Source organism: Achroia grisella, unplaced genomic scaffold (assembly GCF_030625045.1).
Source record: "Achroia grisella isolate CSIRO2021 unplaced genomic scaffold, CSIRO_AGI_Agris_v1 utg1179, whole genome shotgun sequence".
Taxonomy (NCBI): Eukaryota; Metazoa; Arthropoda; class Insecta; order Lepidoptera; family Pyralidae; genus Achroia; species Achroia grisella.
This window is the reverse complement of record NW_026712591.1, coordinates 1,054,273-1,077,839: the sequence shown is the minus strand read 5'-3', so window position 1 is coordinate 1,077,839 and position 23,567 is coordinate 1,054,273. Positions and strand designations below refer to the sequence as shown.

Genomic DNA, 23,567 nt, shown 5'->3' with positions numbered 1-23,567 from the left:
GGCAAACTTCCTCCACGCTGCCACCAGCACATCCTCGGTTTCGCACCCAATCACTTTAGTCCAATTGGAGTCATGTTTATAAATATAACACTTCATTCTAATCATTAATATAGATAGTAGAAAATGTATTATTATTTGTCTAAATTTAGACACCGGCACGTGCTAAGTCCGATAATATATTAGGTAATAACTAAACGATAGTTTCAAAATTCTATTCCCAGAAAGCAATTTTAATAGTAATATTGTATAATAGATAAATAGGTATGTGTTTTATTTAAAAGGAACCAGTAACTAGCAATTATTTTGCACCCATATCTATTTTGTGTTTGTCTAAAAATAATATGTAATCTATATAATCATTCTTAAAAAGGATTGATCAAAAATATGTAGATACCAACTATATTTCTATATCTAAATAGATATGTCAGAAGTTAATAAAATAATCGTATATCAAGACCATGCTAAATAAACACTAATAATGTTTACCAAATGTGTCACGTTTGCTTGGTTAGCTATACATACATGCAGTCAACAAATGATCCAATACCTATGTTTAACAACTTTGTAAAGGTTATGTCTTAACTTATCTGAAATAGGTACGAAAAGAATCCATGAAGATTTAAAAAGAGATACAATACGCAGATTATGAAAGTAACAACTCTTTCACAATAAATACATATATACATAAACAATATGTATTTATTGTGACAGAGTTACTAATGTTGATAATAAATATTAATTAAATATATATTCCATAATTATTTACAGTTGCATTTAATTGATTTGTGGTCTAATATTTATAGCCTACTATACTATACCTAACCTATGTATTATCTAAGAACTCTATCTACATATTATAGATATTTAGTCATTAAAATAGGATTGAAAAACAAATATCCATACATGTAGTCATCCCAACATATTTACGAACTTTCACTATTTTTTATTTTTACTAGAAAACGAAATAATAATAGGATATTATTTTTATCGATATTTAAAAAAATAATAGTGATATAATAAGAACTAACCAACATGCATAATGCAGCTAAAATAACAACTATTAAACAAATGCACCTGTACTCGAAGATTTTTAACTTTTCTCTCTATGTTCGCTTCTCAGTATTGTAGCACTTACACTGCAACTAACACCAGTACATGCCTGATTTCAATAACAACTTTTTAAAATATCGATCGTAATTAATTTATCGTGTATGGTTACGCGCAATGTTCGGTTAATGTAGAGACGACAAGCGTACTCTTATGCAGACAATCGCTCACTGAGTGAGTGTTTGCGTTCGAACCAGTTATTATGCGCCCACTGGTGCCATTTTTCCACCATGAACCACACGTGGCTTCGGATTTCTGTGCTAATACGATGCTCACAGGAACCACGCTTATGGTGCATCGCCCGTAAAAGCTCATGATTCATCACATTTAGAAATGACAACTGATGTCACCAAGCATTTCGGCTTGCCTGCTATAATTTCTTTCAACACTGATGCAATGCATTTTTAAATAAGTTGCATTACTTTGCAAGTAAGTTAGTAAGTAGTAGTGTATCAATATTTTTATAATTACAAACTAATATGCAGTATATTGATTATTTTTATTAATAAAACCTATCTATTGGTGACATTATTACATCACTTAGAAACAAGAAAATAAGTAGTTTTTTATTAATATCAGGATGGTAATGTACTGTAAATATCTTTCATATAATGTGTACAAGTAAAGAAAAGAAAGCAGTAAATAGAGTAAGAATTAATAACAATGATTTCCAGCAGAGTCCACTTGACATAGTACAGAGCTAGCTATGGAGCCACTAGTTCCCATTACTAACAATCCTCTCACTCACTAACTACCTATTACGTATAGCATATCCCAACCCTAAAATCAGAGTATTGGTAGGGACTTTCCTAAATTAATCCCTTGAGCAAGCGAAAGCAGCGAAATCAGGGTTGATTTTTATAGCGTACCCGCTGGATCGATGTCACCGCCACTACTATTAATCCTATATTGTCCTTGTTTTAGTGGCGTATGTAAACCTCTTAAAATTACCAAAGTCACACACAACTGATATTATCTAGGTAGGTACGAGTATGTGTCCGCCAAGTAACATGAGCAAGAGTAGGTATGAAATAGTATGACCACAGTCTAATATAGATAGATAGATAGATATATCGTTTATTTGTTTGTTACTAATCACACATAACATGTTCATAAGAATATAAATACATAATACAACATAAGATTTATAAAATTGTGTTATTATGTGTGATCTGTAGCAATACAAAAAGGTCAAAGCTCAGCGTGGAACATAGTTCAGGGAACAAAACATTGATTTTCAGCATTAACCCATTTGAGGGTACGTGAAAATAATAATTAAAATAAATATAAAATAAAAAGGAGCAATATTATTGGTGATTGTCTGTGCGGTGTGTGTATAATAAAAATAATGTAAATAGTTCAGAGTATAATTTTATATAATTTTAACTGATCCTTACCAAGGATCAACAAAAAGAAAAAAAGATAATATTAATAAGAGTAACATAGAATTTTTTTTTATTAAAAATCATTACGTGAGATTGCAACCGCTAGCCAAGAAATTTCTGTGGAATGCCTAAAATTTGTTTTTCTAATAAGTATTCTTTGTGATGTTTTTTAAAACTGTGTACGGTAGTCAGATACCTAAATGGTGGCGGGATGTTGTTCCAACATTTTGTTGCTTGGTAGCGGAAGCTGCCAGTAAATACCACAGTTCTGTGTACTTGAAATGATAATTTCGAACAAATGAATCTGTATTCATACATACGTGAAGAGAAATTTAGTTGTTTAAAGAGATAAACTGGCTGTTCACTTTTTATTACATCGAACAATAGACTGGCCAGGTGTAATATACCAATTTATTCAATACAGTTGAGCAATGAATGCACTAGTGCAGAGCAATGGTGGAATATTTGCAGTGAGGCTCTGAATTTGATCTGTTCTGTAGAGTATATATTCGGTCCTTTCGATTCTCCAGAAACGCTTTATTTATGGCACTGAGAGCAGAGTGTAGACACAAGACACTGTTCTCTGAGGCAACGGTATTTCCCGACATTAATGACGTTACCCAACTGTAAATATTGTAAATTTAATATTACAGTAATATTTAGTATTACACATTGTTCAAACGTAGATATTACGTTATCAATGCTTGAACACTGTGAATCATCCTGAAATGAAAATTGTACAGAATTATGCTAATCATCGAGATCAGGTTCTGCACAGTAAGTATATAATACTCATACTGAGTATCATTTCACGGCTCAATTGCAATAAGGATACTTAATTATTTAATTTATTATTATGATGCAGAGCTTAGGTCTTATTACATCATAATAAGTTTAATAGGGCAAGGCTAAATATGTAACATTGACCGCAAATTTATGTATTACAGACTTTATTTATTATATTTACGGGCTCATTATTTTAATTAAACAAATATTAGGGGTACTTAGATACTACTAAATTCTCGTCCAATCCTGTTTATTTATACTCGTATTATATCTGTATTAATGTGCTCACATGACATTAATTCGTAAAGTTATTTAGTAATTTAGTGAAAACCTTTGATACGAAGTCTACCTTACAACATTAATTGATAATAATGACTTATCCCAGAAGTATGAGAAACATTCAAATTAATCTAGAATATAACAAAACCGGCTTAAATTATTACCATGTGGGTATTAGATAGCGAGACTGCTGAAATGTATATGAGATAATGGCTTGAAAATAATATATAATCCTTCTAGAGCCCGACTATGGCATACAACCTGATTGCCACCAGATGACACGCGGCATCAGTTTCTGAAGTATAAGAACCATACTACGGCCATCACGTGATAATAGTGATGCCCGAGGCAAGACATGTTAATATTTCAGAGTACCAAGATGTCTTTGCACCCTATAACTTACCTATCAGTAACTAGACAGCTTGCTTTAGCATGCTTTGCTATGTTTCTTTTAAGCTAACCCTTAAGGGTTAGCTTCAAACAAACGAGAAGTATGTATATTAAATACGCCTCACTAGCGAAACAGGTGAGACATAGTGTATATCCGTGAAAAATACAGATGACTTATATAAATTCTACTTTCATAAAACTACATAAATAAATATAAGGGTATGCAAATGTTGGCTGGTTTTTTTTCACTCTATATCATTCTAACATTACTCTTCGTCAATTACCATTACCACAGGTAAGAAAGATATTACATCCATTACTGAGGTATATCTTTCTGTAGAACATTTATAATACCAGTAGTATCTCGTTTTGAATGTATTATATATGTTTAAAAATTATTATACAAAAATATATATATGCACATTATAATGTCAATTTTTATAAAAAAAAAATTAATATATCTAAATTGCTATACATGATTTTCAATTAATTTTCTCGTGGCCATAAATCAATATAGGTCAAAACATGCTGTTGCGATATTTCCTCTTTTGTCTTTAAGAATTCTTTAATTTAGGTATGAAATCATACGTGCTATGCAACGTGCTATGTAATTATTTCGTTCAATTATATTATATTATATGAGTATCATAATATATACAATAATATATATACACAAGTTTCTATAAAAAAAATGTAAAAAAATTGCTATACATTTTTACTATAAACTATTTAAAAAAATGCTATAATAGGCGTAACATGCAACGGTAAACCTTGACACCTTCTGAATTTAATCCGCAATCCAACCTAGGGACTCTCGTCAAATATTGATTAAGAAAAACTCTTCACTATGAAGTCTAACATCGTTAATGTCAAGAATACTTAATATCCCTACTTACTTGTTCTGATATAAAATAACTCGACCATTTTGTATTTACATGTAGAAATAAAGAACTACAATATTCTACGTGACGGTAAAGCAAAATGTAACAGTCACTAGAGGGAAAAAACAATTTGATTCTGAATCATTTGACAAGTAAATAAAATATTATATATATAATAGTAAATAAAATATTATATACATAATTGTAACTATTTAACAATGGTATCGACAAACCATACAAATTAAAATGAAGCAACAATTATATTATAAACAAAAGCTATTTAATAAATAATGTATAAATACTATTATTTAGTTCCAATAGGCCGAGCACAGTAAAATAGGATTAGTGGAAAACTGTGACTTATTTTATATACTGTCATGTGACATAAAAATCAGACAAAAAACTTCTTCATTGCAAGAATAAACACTATATGTATTTCCCATATACAGAAACATGTAACATATACAATGTAATACAGACGATTAGACTCTATATTCCAAAAATGTAAGTAGAATAAATATGAAATGCCTTTATGTACATCAGTTATCTGTTAGTATTAAGTACTGTAGTCCATACAACAATATTCCAATTAAAACTGTCAAACTATTATATCGAAATTGAGATACTGCGGCCACGTTCATTCTTCAGCGCGTGCAGGATCTGCTCTTCAGTTGTTTTCAGTAGAACTGCGTATCGCGTCTATAACACGCTCCATACTTTATTCCTAATCTGGTGGATTAATAAGTAGTCTTTAATACATTGAATAATCGGTATATACGTATATCATTCATTAAATACTGGCGCCGCCTTAATTAGCGAGGTTATTATCACTTGATAGATGAATACACAATAATATCAGTGCATTTAAGTGCTAATTTCCAAAATAAATATGTAAATCTCGTTCATGTCTACATTTTTTAACCTTGAACGATATCTATGATGCATGTATAAGTTTAAAACCCTTTACATTACAAAATATTAAGATAGTAGTATACTACGTAGTTAGATATTTCTTTAATATTATATTATATTATAGTACATTTATTTTATATGTATGTTATGTATATATGTTTATATCATGTGTATATATATGATATAATATTAAAGGCACAATAAAGCGTTATAAATAAAATACAATTTCGTCTGCTTATATCGTATTCTAAAAAATATGTACGGAATCCTTATTACATGGACGGATCAGGATAAATGAAAGATTACGTATCATATTCCTGAAATAACATTACTATCCGAAACATGTTCCTAAAGCAGATACGTAGCCAAGAACGAGGCGATGGGATATGTCAGGACGATAATAACGTTTACGTAACATTACGTTTTGTAGGTACCTACCAAACATAATACAATGATAAGGAACAATGGTACAATAGTTAATGCGTATGGTTTATTTATACACTAATTAATATTATTGTAAATAAAATATAAATAAGTACTTGAATATGCTGAGGCTGGTAATCCCAGATGAGTTACTCGAGATTTATTTTGTTAACTGTTATCATTGTGGTAAATATAACAGCACATACGCACACATACACACACACACACACACACACACACACACACACACACACACACACACACACACACACACACACACACACACATACACAGACACACACATGCTCAGATTTTACCACATTATATTTGTGATTTTTATTTGATAGCAATATATTTTAAACGTTAATAACGTTTTTTTAGACTCAATGTCTAACTGAGAAAAACAGATTTTTAGTTCAATGTTACTAAATGGTACAGAGCTTAGTACACTTCTGACCTAGAAACTGAACGTTGTTCTATAATCTCCATATTTTTGTCTGAATATTGTTATGTAATAAAATATATGTATACGAAGCGAATTTAATATATATTTACTCCGCGTATACGATAATAACTTGTTCATCGATTATCACTGAATAACATGCAGGTTAATTGAATAATTTAAAGTAGATCCTTAGAACCGCACGCTGTGATTTATTATCACTTACGAACCAACGCAGATAACGTGCGACTACAAAGGCGGCAATTAAAGTGATAAACGACAATTGTCATGTCCTTTGAGAACAATAAATACACCATCGAGACTGGTGGTGTGATATTATTTCTTGTTTATAATCATTAAGACCTATTGTCAGCAACTGCATTGATATTTGAATTGAATGCTCCTGTAGTTTCCACTAAGCTATCTTGCCGATTAATCTGTAGATAACGGGTAGTGTTATAGTGCAAATAGTTCCTTAGACTATATTCCTTTTAGTGCTTATGTTCTGTTAAATTGAACATTTTGAACAGCAAATGCACACACATATATATGTATTTATATAATATTCTCATTGTGAAGTTTCTAAATTTACACATATCATTCCTGAAAGTACTAGGATGACGTCACTTGGTGTATTTATGAGTCAATAACTTAATAAATTTAGGAACCGTAGTAAAACTGACGCAGATTTGAAACGCAAACTGCAATGGGTTTTCATGACGAAACTCATGAGAATGCGACTGTTTGTACCCCAGTCACAAGTTGTCATATCAGAACGCAAACCATAAATAGAAATACAAATACATGGTGGTCTTTCTAGCGATTCTGCGTCATGAACATAATATACCTACGCGGCGTCTTTATGGTTGTAAACACTTGATTCTGTGCCGCCTACGAAAACTCTGCCGCCTCCACCACAACCGACCGGCGCCGGCGCATCGAGTTTCATAGAAACACGGTTGTAATGTAATGACGTTACTGACCCATAATCAATAATGACTCAAATTTATTATGTACTAACTGTTCATATCCTCTATCACCCTAAACTCGCTATGTTTCGTCCCCATGGGAAATTTAAACATGACCTACCTGTATGCAATACATAATGTCGGCATTTGTAATACTTACTTTTAAACTTCCGCGTACGGTACGATTTATTAATAGTAGTTTTCACTAGGGCATACCTACTATATAATTTTTTAATTATTTTTATCTTACTACCAAAAGGTAAAGTTATACCCTAAGTTCAACAGTACTTTATGTATGTATGTTTAAATAATATTTATAGTTTTTTCTGCAATTGATAAGTATTTACTCCCTTGTACAGTCCCCAGTACATAATTTGTATTGGACCTTTAAACAATTTTTATGATATTATACGGGAGTTCAACTTTTTGTGTAGGAAATAATTTTGTTGTTTAGGAACTATACTAATATGTTCAATTGTATACAAAATAATACATAAGTGATGTGATAATGTCGTGATGTCGGTATTTTGAAATTATTTATATGTATAATATAATAATTGTTTTAAAATGTCAAGTCACTTTAGAAAAGAAATTGTATAATTTTTATAAATTTTAATATCAGCAATTTATACATTATCCAGGGTTTATGTCAAAAATTGCTTTAAGCGATAAATCCGCATTTTTTTTTAAATATTTACGCAAAGTTTACTTTTTGTATTTAATTTATCAGTGACAAATAAAGACTTACATTAATATCATATAGAGTGTAGAATTTTATAGTACTTTCCCTCAATCGATTTTATTGAAAATGTTTTGAAAATTTTAAACTTTGGTCTGCTTAAGAGAACGATGTAAATCGTATATAGATTTTTTAAAGCTGATTATGGAATGGTGCTTTTATCTGCGATAACGATTTACGCTGGCAGGATGCCAGTGGAAAATGATACGATGAGCATGAGGTCAAGTTAGTTAGACTATCGAGGCAAATTTATTACGATGGCTTCCAGAGGAACAGCATAAAGGTCTAAAAAGGTATAGATGTATGTCATTTGTTGTAATTCCACAGCAGAGAATCAGATAAATTCGTAGCATATATCTGGATACAAATATGCAAAAATAAATATATCTTTGCCATTTGTGTAAATTCAATTGGTGATATGCATTTTCCATATACGTGTACTGTGTCGTTTAGATTAACAAAAGGAACCACATTTAGAAAATGATTGTTTATTGAAGGCGTGCCAATTTCTTACTAACTTTCTGAGGTGAACATAAGTATTCTCAAGAAGTCGTATAATATTATTATTTTAACGACTCTATATTAATTTTTGAAGTAGATTGTATTTTGGCATGTTAAATTTCACAAGAAGTCAAGTTTCAAAGTCAAGAATTATGCCCTCCTGCACGGCACTGGTGGTAATTTTGTTATAGGGGGCCAAAATCTTAGTACAGTGCTAACGCGACTCCGTGACTTCGAAATTGGAGTCTTGTTATTATGTGGTTTTTTAGGGGTTAAACTTGATATACACTCTATTCTAGCCTCTTTCGCCGGGTGGATTGAAATGACGAAGAGTTTTCCATACGATTAAAAAGACACAAATAAACCAGTGCAAGTGTGACAGAAAGAAAATTGACAATAAAATGCTATTTTAATATGGTCTGCCCAGAACTATAAACATAACCTAAAATAAAAAATCCTGTAGATGACACCTATGCTTAACTGTAAGGGTTATTTAGATTTAGTTAAACTATTATTTTATTACCGTTAAAATAATAGTCATATATGTTGTTTGCATAATTATTTAAAATCACATTTACCGTGCTGCGCAACTATTAAGATTCTTATCGAATAACATAAAGTTAACTAACACCATGAAATACAAATAGGGGAGATATTTTTATATTAAATTTTTATAACGAATCTACATTTACATTTATATAGTGAGACTTGCTTGTGTATACACAAGTACCTACTTACATTAAGAGGAAGCTATGAAATTAACAATGTTCGGTCTGAAATCACATTATTACGAAGTTCGCTTATTTATTTATTTTCTAAGAAATAAAATATATTCTAAGATTTAGTGCTAAACTTATATTTATTTACCTAATAGATGAATAAATGATCTAACATTAACAGGAAAATTAGTACCTATGTTAATAAGTTTATATCCCAACATTTATCTATACAATAGTCTCCTTGATAAGTAGATCTATTTTGAAATATCAACCAGAAGTTAAAACACGAATATACAAAGCTGTGTTTGCAGTTTCTAATAAATTTGAAAATATATTTTAGGTGATACAACTACTAACGAATATACCTCTCTATATACACTAGTTCATTTATTCTAACCGGAGTCGAATGTATAGTGCACCTTGAGGTGCAGAATACATACTACTACGTTTATCTGTGTTATCTGTGTCTTGACCTACCTAGTGTATCATGTGCCATCCATATGCGTGGATGTGTGTGCCATCTACTTGTTTACCGTTTTCAATATACACCTGTAACTTTGTATAGTCTATATATTTACCTATGCAGATTACAATTTTGAAATATTTGGCATATATACAACACTGCTATGCGTCATTGGTTAACTGCGCTTCTTTATTGGTTATTGCACACGTAAAGAAATATACGGTATGAAAAAAGTCTTTAACAAAACTATATCAGAATTCACATGTTTCTGTTTAAGGAATAAACTGAGAGTAATTGATAGAGATTGACTGGATTATTTTAAAAACTATAGTAATTTTATTAATTTTTGCAAAAAATAAAATAACATTGAATAATATTGCACAATAAAGTAAAAGTAAGGGTATTTATTGTGTTTGTATTAAAGGAAAAGTAGGGGTATTTATTGTGTTGGTAGTGAAATATGAAAATAATGAACTTGTAATACATAAAATAGAAAATATTTTTTTATGTTTTACCGGTTCATTATTTTATCACCCGCCTGTATTTGCTTTTAAAATTAGTATACGAGTACATACTGACTTCAAAAGCAAATACAGGCAACATTATAAGCTTCACATATATTAAGTTGTTCAGATAATAACACTACATCAAAGTCAATCATTAATAAAGGTCAACTTTTGTTTCAGGTCACAGCACCGAAGTTCCCAGTTGTGATCAAGATAGGACACGCACATAGTGGCGTAGCCAAGGTGAAAGTGGACTCTTTGACCGACTTCCAGGTAACTTCAAATCAGTTTATTTCAGATAAATTATATAAACATCTGTTTAATTTCATCACTTAGGTACTACATATTTATTAATATAAATAATCTACTGGTTACAACATAACGTTGATATGGAACAGTGTTCTTGGAACACTTATTGTATATCTTACGCTTTATGTAATTATTACTTAATAAATGTATTTGCATACAGACGAATGAATAAGAAATCGATAATCATACATTATTTTTTATTTCAGGATATAGCAGGAGTAGTGGCGATGTTGGGTACTTATTGTACTGTTGAACCTTATATAGATGCGAAGTATGATATTCATATACAAAAAATTGGTACTAACTACAAAGCTTTCATGTGAGTTGCTAAGACTTCATACTTATTGTATTATTGTTGTAAAATTGGAAATAGGTGAATAATAGCATAAGGAAGACACATAATTGAGATAAATTATTCATTAATTGGTCTAAAAGGTTGATGGCTAAATTGCCAACAAGTGCCTAGTACGTATATCCGATTTATTAAATACAAACATCCATACATTCATAAATTTTAAATGGTTAAACGCCTACGAAACTTTAATTATTACTATTAGTCAATTTCATTCATGTGTACACGTAAGGCGTTACGGAACTACATTATTTTAGTTAAAGCAATTAACATAATCAGTAAAATTATTACATGAAATACCTTTTTCCAGGCGTAAATCTATATCAGGAAATTGGAAGACCAATCAAGGCTCTGCCATGTTGGAAGCTATCGGTATGAACGACAGATATAAGATGTGGATAGACGAGGTAAGAAACACGGAATGAAAAGCCATCACAATAATGTCGACTTATTTTAAAAATAAAATGTATCAGATTTTTACCTTATCCAGTCATCTAACCCCTGTATGGCACGCACTATTATTATCTACCAATCATCTGACCCGTCAGAAGTTTAGTGTTATACAGTACACAGTTATTTGAAAATTTTTCTTGGTTAAGAATCTTCCACAAACTACAATTTTTTTTAACTTTCTAGTTCAATATACTTTATTAATATTATTATTCTATAAAATACATTCTAAAAACATTATATAGCTACCAATATATACATTCTTTAATATATTTCTAATTGTATTGTGTTAGGTGAGCGAAATCTTCGGTGGCTTGGAAGTATGCGCCTTGGAACTTGTAGTGGGCAAAGATGGCCGCGAACACATCATAGAACTGAACGACTCGGCCACGTCGTTCATGGGCGATTCTCAAGAAGAAGATAGGCGATATCTCGCTGAACTTGTACTGCAGCGTATGCAGGTAACTATCATAGAAAGAACACGTGAACGAAATATATATAACTGTAATGTATTTGATATATATTTTACACCTATAATGTTCCTTTTACATAATCCGGACTAATCAGCCCGATTATGAAACAACATATGTGACAAAAAAAAATATGTACATAAGATAATTGCAAAAATATTAAACCCCTAAAGCACAGTGGTAGTATATAATTTTTCCGTCAGGAAGGCATGTTTTGCGCTATAGCAGTCATATTTTTAAACATATTGTGTTATTGTATAATAGTCTAAATTACTATTCAAATTTAATTTTTTTACAAGGCTATCATGGGTATCATCACGGTTGTACATATTCTAGCTACTACACAGTATACATGACATATGGAACAATTTTATAGTTTTCAATTGTACAAATTTATAATTATTTTATAGTTAATTATTCACTTCCTCAAAATAAAAAGTAACCAGATATTTTGGTACAGTGAGCATTTGAATATCAAATTAATACTTTAATAATATCCATAATTGTAGTCGGTGTGTCGACCCGGTATCACCAAGACGACATCGCGATCATCCGTGACAAACAGCTCAGCAGCTGCTTCACCTGAGGAGCGATCCGTTTCGCTGCCGGGTTCTGGACCACCAAGCGCACCGCCGCCCGCACCACTTGCTTCCGCCGCCAGCATCGACCGTCCGCTGCCGCCTATACCAGCCGAGCCTACTCAGCCACCGCCGCCACCGCTCACCAGGCGCGACTCGCAGGGTACGTTGTGATAAAGTTCAAAGAAAGATATAAGATATTCTTATTATTATCAATAAAAATAATAATAACTGTTTATTGCCCACACACAACAAATAAAGAATTTAAAAAAGTATTTGTGTGTTGCATTGTATTAGATGAATAGTTTCCATTAGAAGTTTTATTAAGCTATAAACAATCTCATTCAGACAACCAAGTAAAGTACACACTAGATGCTATATTTAAAACACACGTATAAATTTATAAACTTACATACTAATATGTACTATACAAACAGTACATATTGGAAGAGAACAAGAGGAAATGTATACTTATATAATAATTATAATAATAGGTACTTACATTACAGAGAGAGTTAATAAGATTTTTAATTGCATGTGATTGTGCCGATCGAATGGGGAATAGCAAGAAGTTCCAGAGAATGACTTGGCAGGGAAGGATTTGTAATCAAATTAACGTAGATTTGTATTATTAAATTATGTAAATTACCTAAGTATAAACTATAAGTGGTAAATTATAAATAATCTACTATTTTTCTTGACATTTTAGATTCAGTCGTATATTTAATATCACTATATAAACTTAATTGTAAATATTATTTATAATATTCAGCTTCCCAATCGTCAACGGTATCGTCTGCATCGGCGGCACCCAGCACTACGAGCAACCCGGCCGCCACTGCCACTGCCGGGGCTCCAGGCACCGGATCTGCCTCCGGACGCGGAGGTTTCGCTCGTCAGGGTTCTCTTAGTGCTGCCCTCACAGAGGACGCAGAAGATACAATGAAAAATCTGCGAAAAACATTTGCCGGAATCTTCGGTGACATGTAATATCTTCATAATTTTTGTTCGGACAACAGACAGTGTATTATCTTAACGTATGCGACTGTTACAGAAACGATATTAAAGACCAATATAACTTTAAATAGTGTCACATTACTAGACGTCTCTTGTCCGAAACAAGAAAGTATGGCTTATTTATTTGATATAAAAATACACTTAATTACTTATATAGTTCATGTGCAAATAAACTCTATTTTTGCTTTTGATGAAGCAGTTTGCATCATAATACTCAATTTCAAAATATGACGTTTCCAATAGCACCTGTTTTGAAGGGACTACCCCTCGAACCGAGTGTACGAAGCGCAACTTTTTAAACAAAATGATAAGCATAGATTTAATGTAAAATAACTATAGATTTTTTACAGTAAGTTTATAAATATGAAAATACGAATCAACTGAGCTGCATTGTGATCGAACCCGTTGGTCACACGGCCGTGTGCGCCGTGCATTGTAGTGTTTCTCTCTCACAGTTTCTCAAACTCCTTCTACACTCGCTGCACTTTCGTATGAGGTCACTAAGGATGGAAACTTCATAAATGTTTGTTGTAAAGTCAACTCATTTTTATCATTGATATTTAATTATTGAAGACAAATAATATTTTGTGGCAATAAGTAGATTTGGACATATTAAGATTATATTCTAATTACCATCGACGAATTTATTTTATAAGATACTGGAACTTTCCTTTGGTATTGTCGTAGTTTTAATATCTAAACTATTGGTATGTGAGATGTGAGCAATGCTATTTAGGACAATATTGTTGAATGCAAGTGTTGATCCACATTTTATATACAATAATCGTAGTTAAATCTACTAGATAGTATTAAGCACTTCTTGTTACACGTTTATGCTCATCCGAGTAGTAAGTTAATATTGTTTATAATTGCATTTCATATTTATTTACTTATTTTATTATTACTGTTAATGCTCTTAATAAATGTAGTGATTTCAAGCATTCGTCTTCGCAATATATATATATATTATAACATTATAGGTAACAAATTGTTGAGTGGTCAATATTGGAGTCAACAAGTCTGATGATTCTTCATATCAGAAAGAATCAATGTTATCCATTTCAAGTAAACTGCGCTTTCATATCTTATTAGTGACTTTTAAATTAAGCTATTATAGTAATGATTCGTTCTTTAGCTAATGCAAAGTAGATACTTTATAAATGTGTAGTCAAAATATAATACGCATAAATTTGTTAACATAATAATCTACAAAAATAAAGACATTTATATTATAATACAATATTCAATAAATATATCCCCCAAAGCCCTTTTCTTACCGTAGATTTTACAACGAATAATAGCTATACGTAATTTAATAATTTAAGATTCTCATTGAGATAGGCAATTGGACTCTGAAGATTATTTTCATAAGCCTCTGTAATGAGCCTCCGAAAAACCTACAACATGGATACAATGAATGTACTGTTGATGACACTGTTGTCTCACTTAATATTAATATTATGAAATTATAAGAATATTAGATTAACTGGTGTTGTTGAGGCCTTGGCGCCGTGACACACCTCCAAAGAGAACAATGGTATGTAATGCTTAGATTGTAATTATATTGCACCTGTAGCTAGATTTTGACACGGAATATCTTTATATTAATAGCCAGGATAGAACTATTTGTAATTCATTAACGATACGATAAGTGTCTATATAAAATGCGCAATTATAAATCTGACATTAATATAAAATATACCTAGTTATTAATTGTTTAGTTCAATTTTGTAAATTTTGTAGTAAATGATGAATTAATTTAATAATACAGAATACGTTTTAACTGATTCAGTTAACTTTGTTTAATGTATTAAGTAAGTATAAAATTATTCTGTTTGTTAACTATTAAGATAATAATTATTATGAATATTAAAGTTAATATAAAGCTGTTGTTGTTGTTGCTAAACAAGTTATACAATTATATACTCATAATTGACGAATATGTAAGTGTTTTCAAGATTCATCACGATAAAACTATTATTATAATAAAATTTATAACAGAACTACGTACGTTATATCGATGACCTTTTATCGTGGTTTATTCTTGCAATACGGCTGACACGGTTTGTCACAGTTATTGTTCATGTATACCCAAGCTCAACACAATCCATAAGATATAATCTAGGAATAATATAATCATCAGTCATATACGTAGTTATGACAGCTAAAACTACAAGTCATTTTCTAGTGATGATTAATAATAGTTATATACTAAGTGGATCACGGTACAGTAACTGTGACAACAGTGTCTGCGAAAGGAATATGTTATTGGAATTTGAATGCATGTTAATCTATATAATAATAATATAATACCTCTTTTGGTAAGTAACTACCGAAATACTAGAGATTTTATTTTTATCCCACCATTTTCTTTATCAGATAGAGCCGAGCATCAATCATACTTAAATATACATTTATTGTGTACGGATGAATAATATCAGTTCAGTTAGCCCATAGTGATATTTCACTAGGAATTTAGCAGGATGTTATCCATGCCGACCTGACAACTATGTCGATATATCATAGTACTAACATTGCTAGCAAGGAGCCACTCCCTGTTATTAAAAATACCCTTTCCCCAATATTTACGAATACTATAGTCACTGTGCAATTTATGATGTCTGCAGAGGATTTAAAATCTGTACTTATATACAGTTAAGATTTTCTTTTGGGTGGATGAAGAACGTTTATTGTTTGTCATTTTAATAAAAAAAATCCAACCAGTTCTAAATACTTTTTCAGACAGTACAAGTAGACCAGGCAGACTCTTTCAGTTCCCATTAGAATAAAAATAATATAGGTATATAAAAACAAATGTAAATTCTTTTGAATATTTATACTTATTTTTTTTAAACTACCACTCATTCAGAAACCTGGTTCATCGCAAGAAGAACTCATAAGAAACTTGAGTGTTGCTCTTTTAAACAAAACTTTTGAAGAAATGTTAAATATTGCGTAAGAACACGTGTACACAATAATTATTTATCTACACTTATTTTTAATAATAACACATGTATAAGTACATATAGACATATAATATTGCTGTTTATTTCATTACATCAGATCATTGTAAACAACCTAACGGATTACACAGTACTGAGTAAATGACATACAAAATTTCGATAGATTAATCAACACACACACAATTTTATATAGCAATACACATCGCGGAATTTTCCTAGATCGATATAATAGACATTTGCAACATTGCTACATTTATAAAGAAAATGTATAAATAAGCGAAATGTAGCTGCCTTCACCTTCTAATGTTTATTATTAGTAACCGGTAGGATCCATACCAGTATTAAGACTATAATTTCTGTACATCCCAGCTGCAGCAAGATGGTTTGTAAATGTCTGACCGGCTGGGAAGAATACACTTGGAACTGAATGGATTCCTGTAAACCCAAAATATTTAGATGGGAGAAATTATTACAAAAATCAATGCATGCCTGGCAATTGTAGTTATGAACATTTTTTATATGTAAAGTAATGGAATACCGTAATCGTTATTTCGATGGGGAGGAATAGCGTGGAGTTCAACTTGATAATGTTAATAGCAAGGCTTGCTAATTTTATAATTAGTCCCTATTACCACAGATATGATAATATTACATACAATTATAAACAAAGCCATTTCCTCAAGCTTTGACTTGTTGCACTACCAACGACTTTTCTACCTATCCCTGCAGTAGAAACTATTGCTCTAGATATTAACATATTATAAATGGCATCATAACACTTTTATACTATTCAGCTTAAATACTACTACCAAAGTTATTTATCGTTTGAAGAAAAATTTATAAATATAAATAAAAAATGTATTATAAAAATGAAACATAATTAGAAATTAAATAATTACGTTACGCTTGCTCGTGAATTTTTTGGAATGACAAACAAGTTTACAGCCCACCTGATGATAGGTGATATCTTCATCTTTAGACATGAATAGAATTACAGGCGTCACGCCATCATTTGCCACTCATGGAACCCTTTAAGCGTTATTCAAAAAGAGTAAGAAATCCTTTATATAAAAAAAACATATAAAGTCACGGGTAACAGCTAGTGGAAAATAAATGGTTGTTGTGAATAGAATAAACCAAAATAGCGATTGCAAAGTAACATTTATTAATCTTGACAAATACAAAAAAACAAATTTATTATAATCTGTTTTCCTTAAAAGTAAATCAATAAATGACAATTGTTATTTTTAATAAAAATAGAAGTAACAAATGCAAAATATGTTTATATTGCACATGTAAAATATATTAATATCTACTTTAAACACTGTTCATTAAACAATTAAATAACAATTAATCTGTAGCGCGCATATCAACAAGGCCATTTGTTTATATATAGTTATATTTCAATTCAAGGCGGTAGTCATAGTATGTCATACTATGACTACCGCCTCGTTCAGATGCGCATTCATCTCAAAACACTTTATTTTTATTATAGCCATAAGTTTTATATTAATACACTAAAATTTCCACTCATATAAAACTAGGGCTGATTCTCCTCTCAACTAAAGAAATGACACATAATTATAGTAAGTATTAATCCCCATACATTCTAATTCAAGATCCAAGTATTCTTCCTATTAAGTAAAAGTTTTATAAATTTCAATATTTTATTTTCTTACACTAACTTTACCATCGTACCTATTATGAAGATATACATATGATAATGATACAATACACGTGCAAATAAATTACTTATTAATTAGTATAGGTACTCGAAAAAATTGACTATAATAACTATATCACTATGTACATTAAATGTCAAATAGGTACATGATATGTATAGAATAGAATAGAAATCATTTATTCAAATAAACTTATATTGAAGCACTTTTGAATAGTCATAACATTTATTTTTTAATCTACCGCTCATTCGGAATGCAGTCTCATCACAAGAAGAACAAGCAAGAAACTTGTGTGTTGCTCTTTTAAATAATTTTTTTCTTACTTACAATTTAAGTTTGAGTGTGTGAATACAAACTACCGATTAGCACTAATTCAATGAAATAATAAAATAGAAAAAACATTCAACACACTGGTTAAACAATTAATAAGAGAAAATAAGTCATAGTGATTAGAGCAGACCAGTCCACACAAGTAGCACCCGTTTACGAGTATGACGGATGAGCCAGTCACCACTGCGCTCGACCATATTTTAGAGAGCCCAATGACCCGGCCCACCACGCCGCCACAAGTCTGAACATTTTAGTGAGCATGACTACTCAAAACACCAGACCACGTCATAGCTACTCACAATTGCCATCTGATGGTTATAGTATTCACATTTCACATAAGAATGCATGCGGTAATCAATACAAAAACGCTACGCTTTCATATTTCTAAACTAATTAAATCAAGAAAGCAATGAGATGAATAAATTATAACGTTGTATGCTAATAAACTAATTATTTACTTGATATGTTGTCATCTATGAATTCGTCTATCTTGTAATAGGCTTTTTACACAAAAATTGTTTAATATAAGATTTGATCTGCCTCTCTGACAGATTTAGTGCAGATTCTGGCAGTTTATTATAAAATCTTACGCAATTACCATAGAATGAATTACTGACTTTGTGCAGACGGCATTTAGGTAAAATTAGCTTATTTTTATTGCGTAAGTTTCTATTTGTACAGTCTTTAAGTTTTTTAAAACTCTCTAAATTCTTCCGTGTATACATGATATTCTCATAAATGTATTGTGAAGTAACGATGAGGATATTTGAATCTTCAAAACACTGACGTAATGTACGTATAAAAAATACGAAAAAGAATAATTAAACATTGTTTAAGCTTAGATATTTCTATGTATTTATTTGTAAGTTTGAGGGTCCAGCTTGGTATTGAGTGAGTAATTTCGATACATACCCGACAGCGATAAATGATTCGAAAATTCTTGATTCTTGGGGAAAAACACAGTCGGTACCGAATGTAAGCCTACAATATTATCAAAAATATTGCTTAATATAATTCATACTTTATAGTTAATATTCATTCAACTACGGTTGGAAATACTAAAAATTGTGATATATAATCAATATATATATATGAATAAAAATCTTAAATTCTATTTTCGATTATAATATTCTAAATGCACATCACATTAATAAAAACTTAAGTTTACATCCCGTCACGCCGTAACGCCAATTAAGAAAAAATTAGGAACCAAAGTGAGAATAAATCCTATCGATTGTAATAGAACTTACTTGGATTACAAATCGAGATTGTTGCAATATCGATATATCGCAAATCATGTTCTTGAATTCAGAGCTTCCTCGTGATACTCTACTTGAAACTGTATGTTTTTAATAGGAATGAGAAATCATCCTAATTGTAAGTATCTATTATGGACTAGATGAGTCTGCAACCAACCGTATTCGGAACAACAATAATATAACAATAGTTTAGATATAACACAATACATTGGTAAAAACCAGAACCAAGATATTGGCGCGCAAAAACACACAGACAAATATTCCATCAAAATTTTTTTGGGTTCTGTTGCTTTATCTTCCACTAGCTGCTCGCCCCGGCTTTGCACATATGTACATGTACTATATATATAAACCTTCTTCTAGAATCACTCTCTCTATATATCTCTCTATTAAAAATCCGTTTAGTTTTAAAGATTTAAGCATACGTAGGGACAGACCGCGACTCCGTTTTATACTATGTAGTTATGATGATATAGACAGCAGTGATTTATATTTTTATTATATTACTTTGTATAAAATAGATATTTACTATCTTTCGTATCTATTACAACTGACAAATTTATTAACAACATTGCTGACCTAAATCTATAAATATGGGAATGGGTCAATCATTTTATTAAGAAAAAAATTGTATGCTATACCTGTCCATATTTATTACTTTCCTGATAATAGCTAAAGTTATTCATTAGATGCTTGTGACAAAACTGTGGCATTATGAAAAAGTACAGATTTAAATTTGATTTGATTTACAATACTTACTACCAATGTTTTAACTGTTTGTCCCTATTCGCATTTCAACTTAGTGAATGTTTTTTATTGGGTACTATTAAACCTGTGCCAAAGGTTTTGTTGCTGCGGAATTAAAAGAAAGTGCCCTGAAAAGATGTTACCTCAGGCATGTAGGTATGGGCTACTGCGAAACGTTCGTGCTTTTCAACACCCACCTGACTTTTCAATTACATGAAAGCATTTATCTTTATTGAAAGTTTTTTGAATTTATGACTTAGACTTAATTATAATTTATGACGTAGCGGGTGTACCGCTACGTTGCGCTACGCGCTGCGCCACTGGCGGGGCACCAGTGGAGGATGATAAAATTAACATGAAATCAAGACAGTTAGCACATCGAAGCATGATTACAAATACAATAACAACACTTACCAGGTGGATACCATCCATATACACTAGCAGACGTTCTATAAAATGGATGTTGTTTGCTTACTTGACACCCGTACCCATTAAACCAATCTGTAATCAAATTATAGAATTACGTCACCGTATATTGATAACATCGTATGACGCATTTTGTATGATTAATTCAGCATCCGTAGGTACTTATTTATAGAGTTAAATACAAACATATTATCATAAATAAGATCATATAAATTTTTAGACAAAATAATGTAAACAAACGCATGACTATCAAATAATCCTGTGCACATATATGGACATGACTCAGTTCATTTATAATGTTCCAGAAGACCTAAATGCATGATGCAATTACAATATTTATACCAGAGTTTTTTTCTTTATGTTTAATGCAAGGAATATGCAATTTATATGAATAAATCGTATCCAGACATATGCAGACTAATTCTGAACTTGATAACCCCGAAACCATTATATACATATGTATGGTATGTCGCTGTTTTATTATAGTAAATTTATTAACTAAATCACTCAAATATACCTACCTTACGATTTAGGTACTAGATATTAATGTAATTAGAATTTACTTGATTTTTACTTTTTGACCAAGTGCCGAAATTTATTCAAGCAGTATTATAACTTTGAGTACAATTAACTCCTTTTCATATGACGCTTCAAAATCTAAATAATTGTTAATATAACTAAATGCAGTATATTCTGTAACTATTAATAAATACCATCAGCACCTTTCAAGGATTTATAATCCTGGTAAATGGCACTCACCAGGATTGTGCAAGAAATTTAATAAATTAATGTAACAGTCTCAACAGAAACTATGTAAGTACACAAATGTGATTCACAATTAATCTATTCATTGGATAACATCAAGTCTTCCTTTATTGATTTGAACCTGCTCTACAACCCGCATAATACAGCAACCAACAAGTTCATCGACCCCGTTAGGTAAGTTTGCAAATAATTAGTGTGCATTCTATGTTATGTTAATTTGTTTGCTGATCAGAGACTAGTTATCTGTGGTCTTGGAATAAAAATGCATTATACATCTTGAATAAACGTACATCAGTTACATCATCATATAGGATAAATTGACGAAAACTTATATTCCAAATCTTTTTATATCTATCTTTTTACACACGTCTTTTTAACAAAAAGGTATGTGAGAAACAATCTACATCTAATTGTGTAATCGAAAAAGTCTTGCTGTATAAAGTTAGCATTTCTTCTGATTTATGACTTTAGACAATATCAATCTCTATATACAGTGAATATATATAATAAAAATAATATAGAGATAGCTTATAATATAAAAGTAGTTACAAATTTCTGTCTTCAATTTCTGTATTTTTATAATACTGACTGAGAATATACAAACTATAATGTTTTGCTCAGCGACAGCGGTTTTAAAGCAATGTTTTTTTTATTTATAGCCTTTTTCTTTGAAAACATTTATAGGCACCAACAGGACGCACAATGGATAAAATGTTGAAAAAACAAATCAGCAAACTGAAGTACGAGTACTACATATTTAAAATTTACTACTTTTTAATGTAAAATATTCATGACTGCATCAGAAAAAGAAAAATTAAAAGAAGTTCATTCATTCGTGTGGTTGAGTATAATATTCACTACACATTGACAACAATCTTCTAAGGCTCTATTTACGCCTACATAAGTAAATACGAGTATAATAAATATAATAAAACTAGGTATTAAATTTTATTTGGCATTATGACTAATTTAAAATAAGTTTTATTCACTGTACTCTGTAGAGAATCGATTACGTACGTGGGTGATCAAATCTTTTAGGTAGATTGCAAGTAATGAACACATCTGAAGTCTTCTGTTCAGGTTGCATGATTTCTTTTTGAAGGCTAGCTCTATCTACACAGGTAGCGGAACAAAATCCTGGTTGTGTTTTTTGTTCTTTTGCCTCTTGGCTGTTGCTCATTGTGTGGAAATAAAATTAAAAAGGAAATAAGGAACTACGATATCCCTCAACTTGTAACAAACATACAATATCTCCTTGACAATGGATCGTTATTACCATAGAAACAGAAAAACTAAGCAAACTTTAACATTATCTATACATATAAGTAAAATTGGAATGTCTGTTTGTAATACTGAAATAACCGCTTTTTACTACATGCATATACATTTTTTACAATTTTTGTCTGTCTGTTTGTTCCGGCTAATCTCTGAAACGACTGGACCGATTTTGACGGGACTTTGGCAGGTAGCTGGTGTATTAAGGAGTAACTTAGGTCACTTTCACTTTAGAAAAAAATAAATTCTATGCGGACGAAGTCGCGGGAACAACTAGTTATATATATAACAAAGTGTTTTAAAAAAAACAATATGCAAATTCCGCGGACGATGGCGGATCACGTCATCGTGTGACGACCACAAAGACTAAGATTTCATACTGTAATTTTATTGCCTTATCTCAATCTTCAACAAAAACACATCTTTACATACCAAGTAAGCTG

General features: G+C 30.9%; 3 protein-coding genes across 3 annotated transcripts in view; 1 reads left to right on the top strand and 2 right to left on the bottom strand.

Annotated features, from left to right (window-relative positions):
- The window catches only part of LOC131852372 (tissue inhibitor of metalloproteinase), a 42,744-nt gene extending 41,459 nt beyond the window's left edge, over window positions 1-1,285 (bottom strand). The window contains exon 1 of the mRNA XM_059203048.1: window positions 1,075-1,285. The gene's annotated coding sequence lies outside the window, so the exon portion shown is untranslated. The remainder of the gene's footprint in view (window positions 1-1,074) is intronic.
- The window catches only part of LOC131852693 (synapsin), a 71,318-nt gene extending 56,694 nt beyond the window's left edge, over window positions 1-14,624 (top strand). Inside the window, exons 10-15 of the mRNA XM_059203411.1 lie at window positions 10,682-10,774; window positions 11,017-11,129; window positions 11,473-11,569; window positions 11,906-12,073; window positions 12,592-12,823; window positions 13,433-14,624. Coding sequence (XP_059059394.1) covers window positions 10,682-10,774; window positions 11,017-11,129; window positions 11,473-11,569; window positions 11,906-12,073; window positions 12,592-12,823; window positions 13,433-13,650 — 921 coding nt within the window. The 3' untranslated portion in view covers window positions 13,651-14,624. The remainder of the gene's footprint in view (window positions 1-10,681; window positions 10,775-11,016; window positions 11,130-11,472; window positions 11,570-11,905; window positions 12,074-12,591; window positions 12,824-13,432) is intronic.
- Window positions 14,625-16,723: 2,099 nt separating this feature from the next.
- On the bottom strand, window positions 16,724-23,085 carry LOC131852381 (piercer of microtubule wall 1 protein). Its single transcript, XM_059203060.1, has 3 exons — window positions 22,867-23,085; window positions 21,073-21,159; window positions 16,724-17,075 (listed from the first exon to the last, which is right to left on the bottom strand). The coding sequence occupies exons 1-3, from the start codon at window positions 23,027-23,029 to the stop codon at window positions 16,954-16,956; spliced, it is 372 nt and encodes a 123-aa protein (XP_059059043.1). The 5' UTR covers window positions 23,030-23,085; the 3' UTR covers window positions 16,724-16,953.
- Window positions 23,086-23,567: the final 482 nt, after the last annotated feature.

Bases quoted from the DNA above. Each gene is read 5' to 3' on its own strand.
- LOC131852381 (XM_059203060.1), bottom strand. From the start codon at position 23,029: ATGAGCAACAGCCAAGAGGCAAAAGAACAAAAAACACAACCAGGATTT. The intron at 21,160-22,866 runs GTACGTAATCGA...ATTTGATTACAG, and splicing joins TAAAAGATTTGATCACCCAC to ATTGGTTTAATGGGTACGGG. The intron at 17,076-21,072 runs GTAAGTGTTGTT...TTGGGTTTACAG, and splicing joins ATATGGATGGTATCCACCTG to GAATCCATTCAGTTCCAAGT.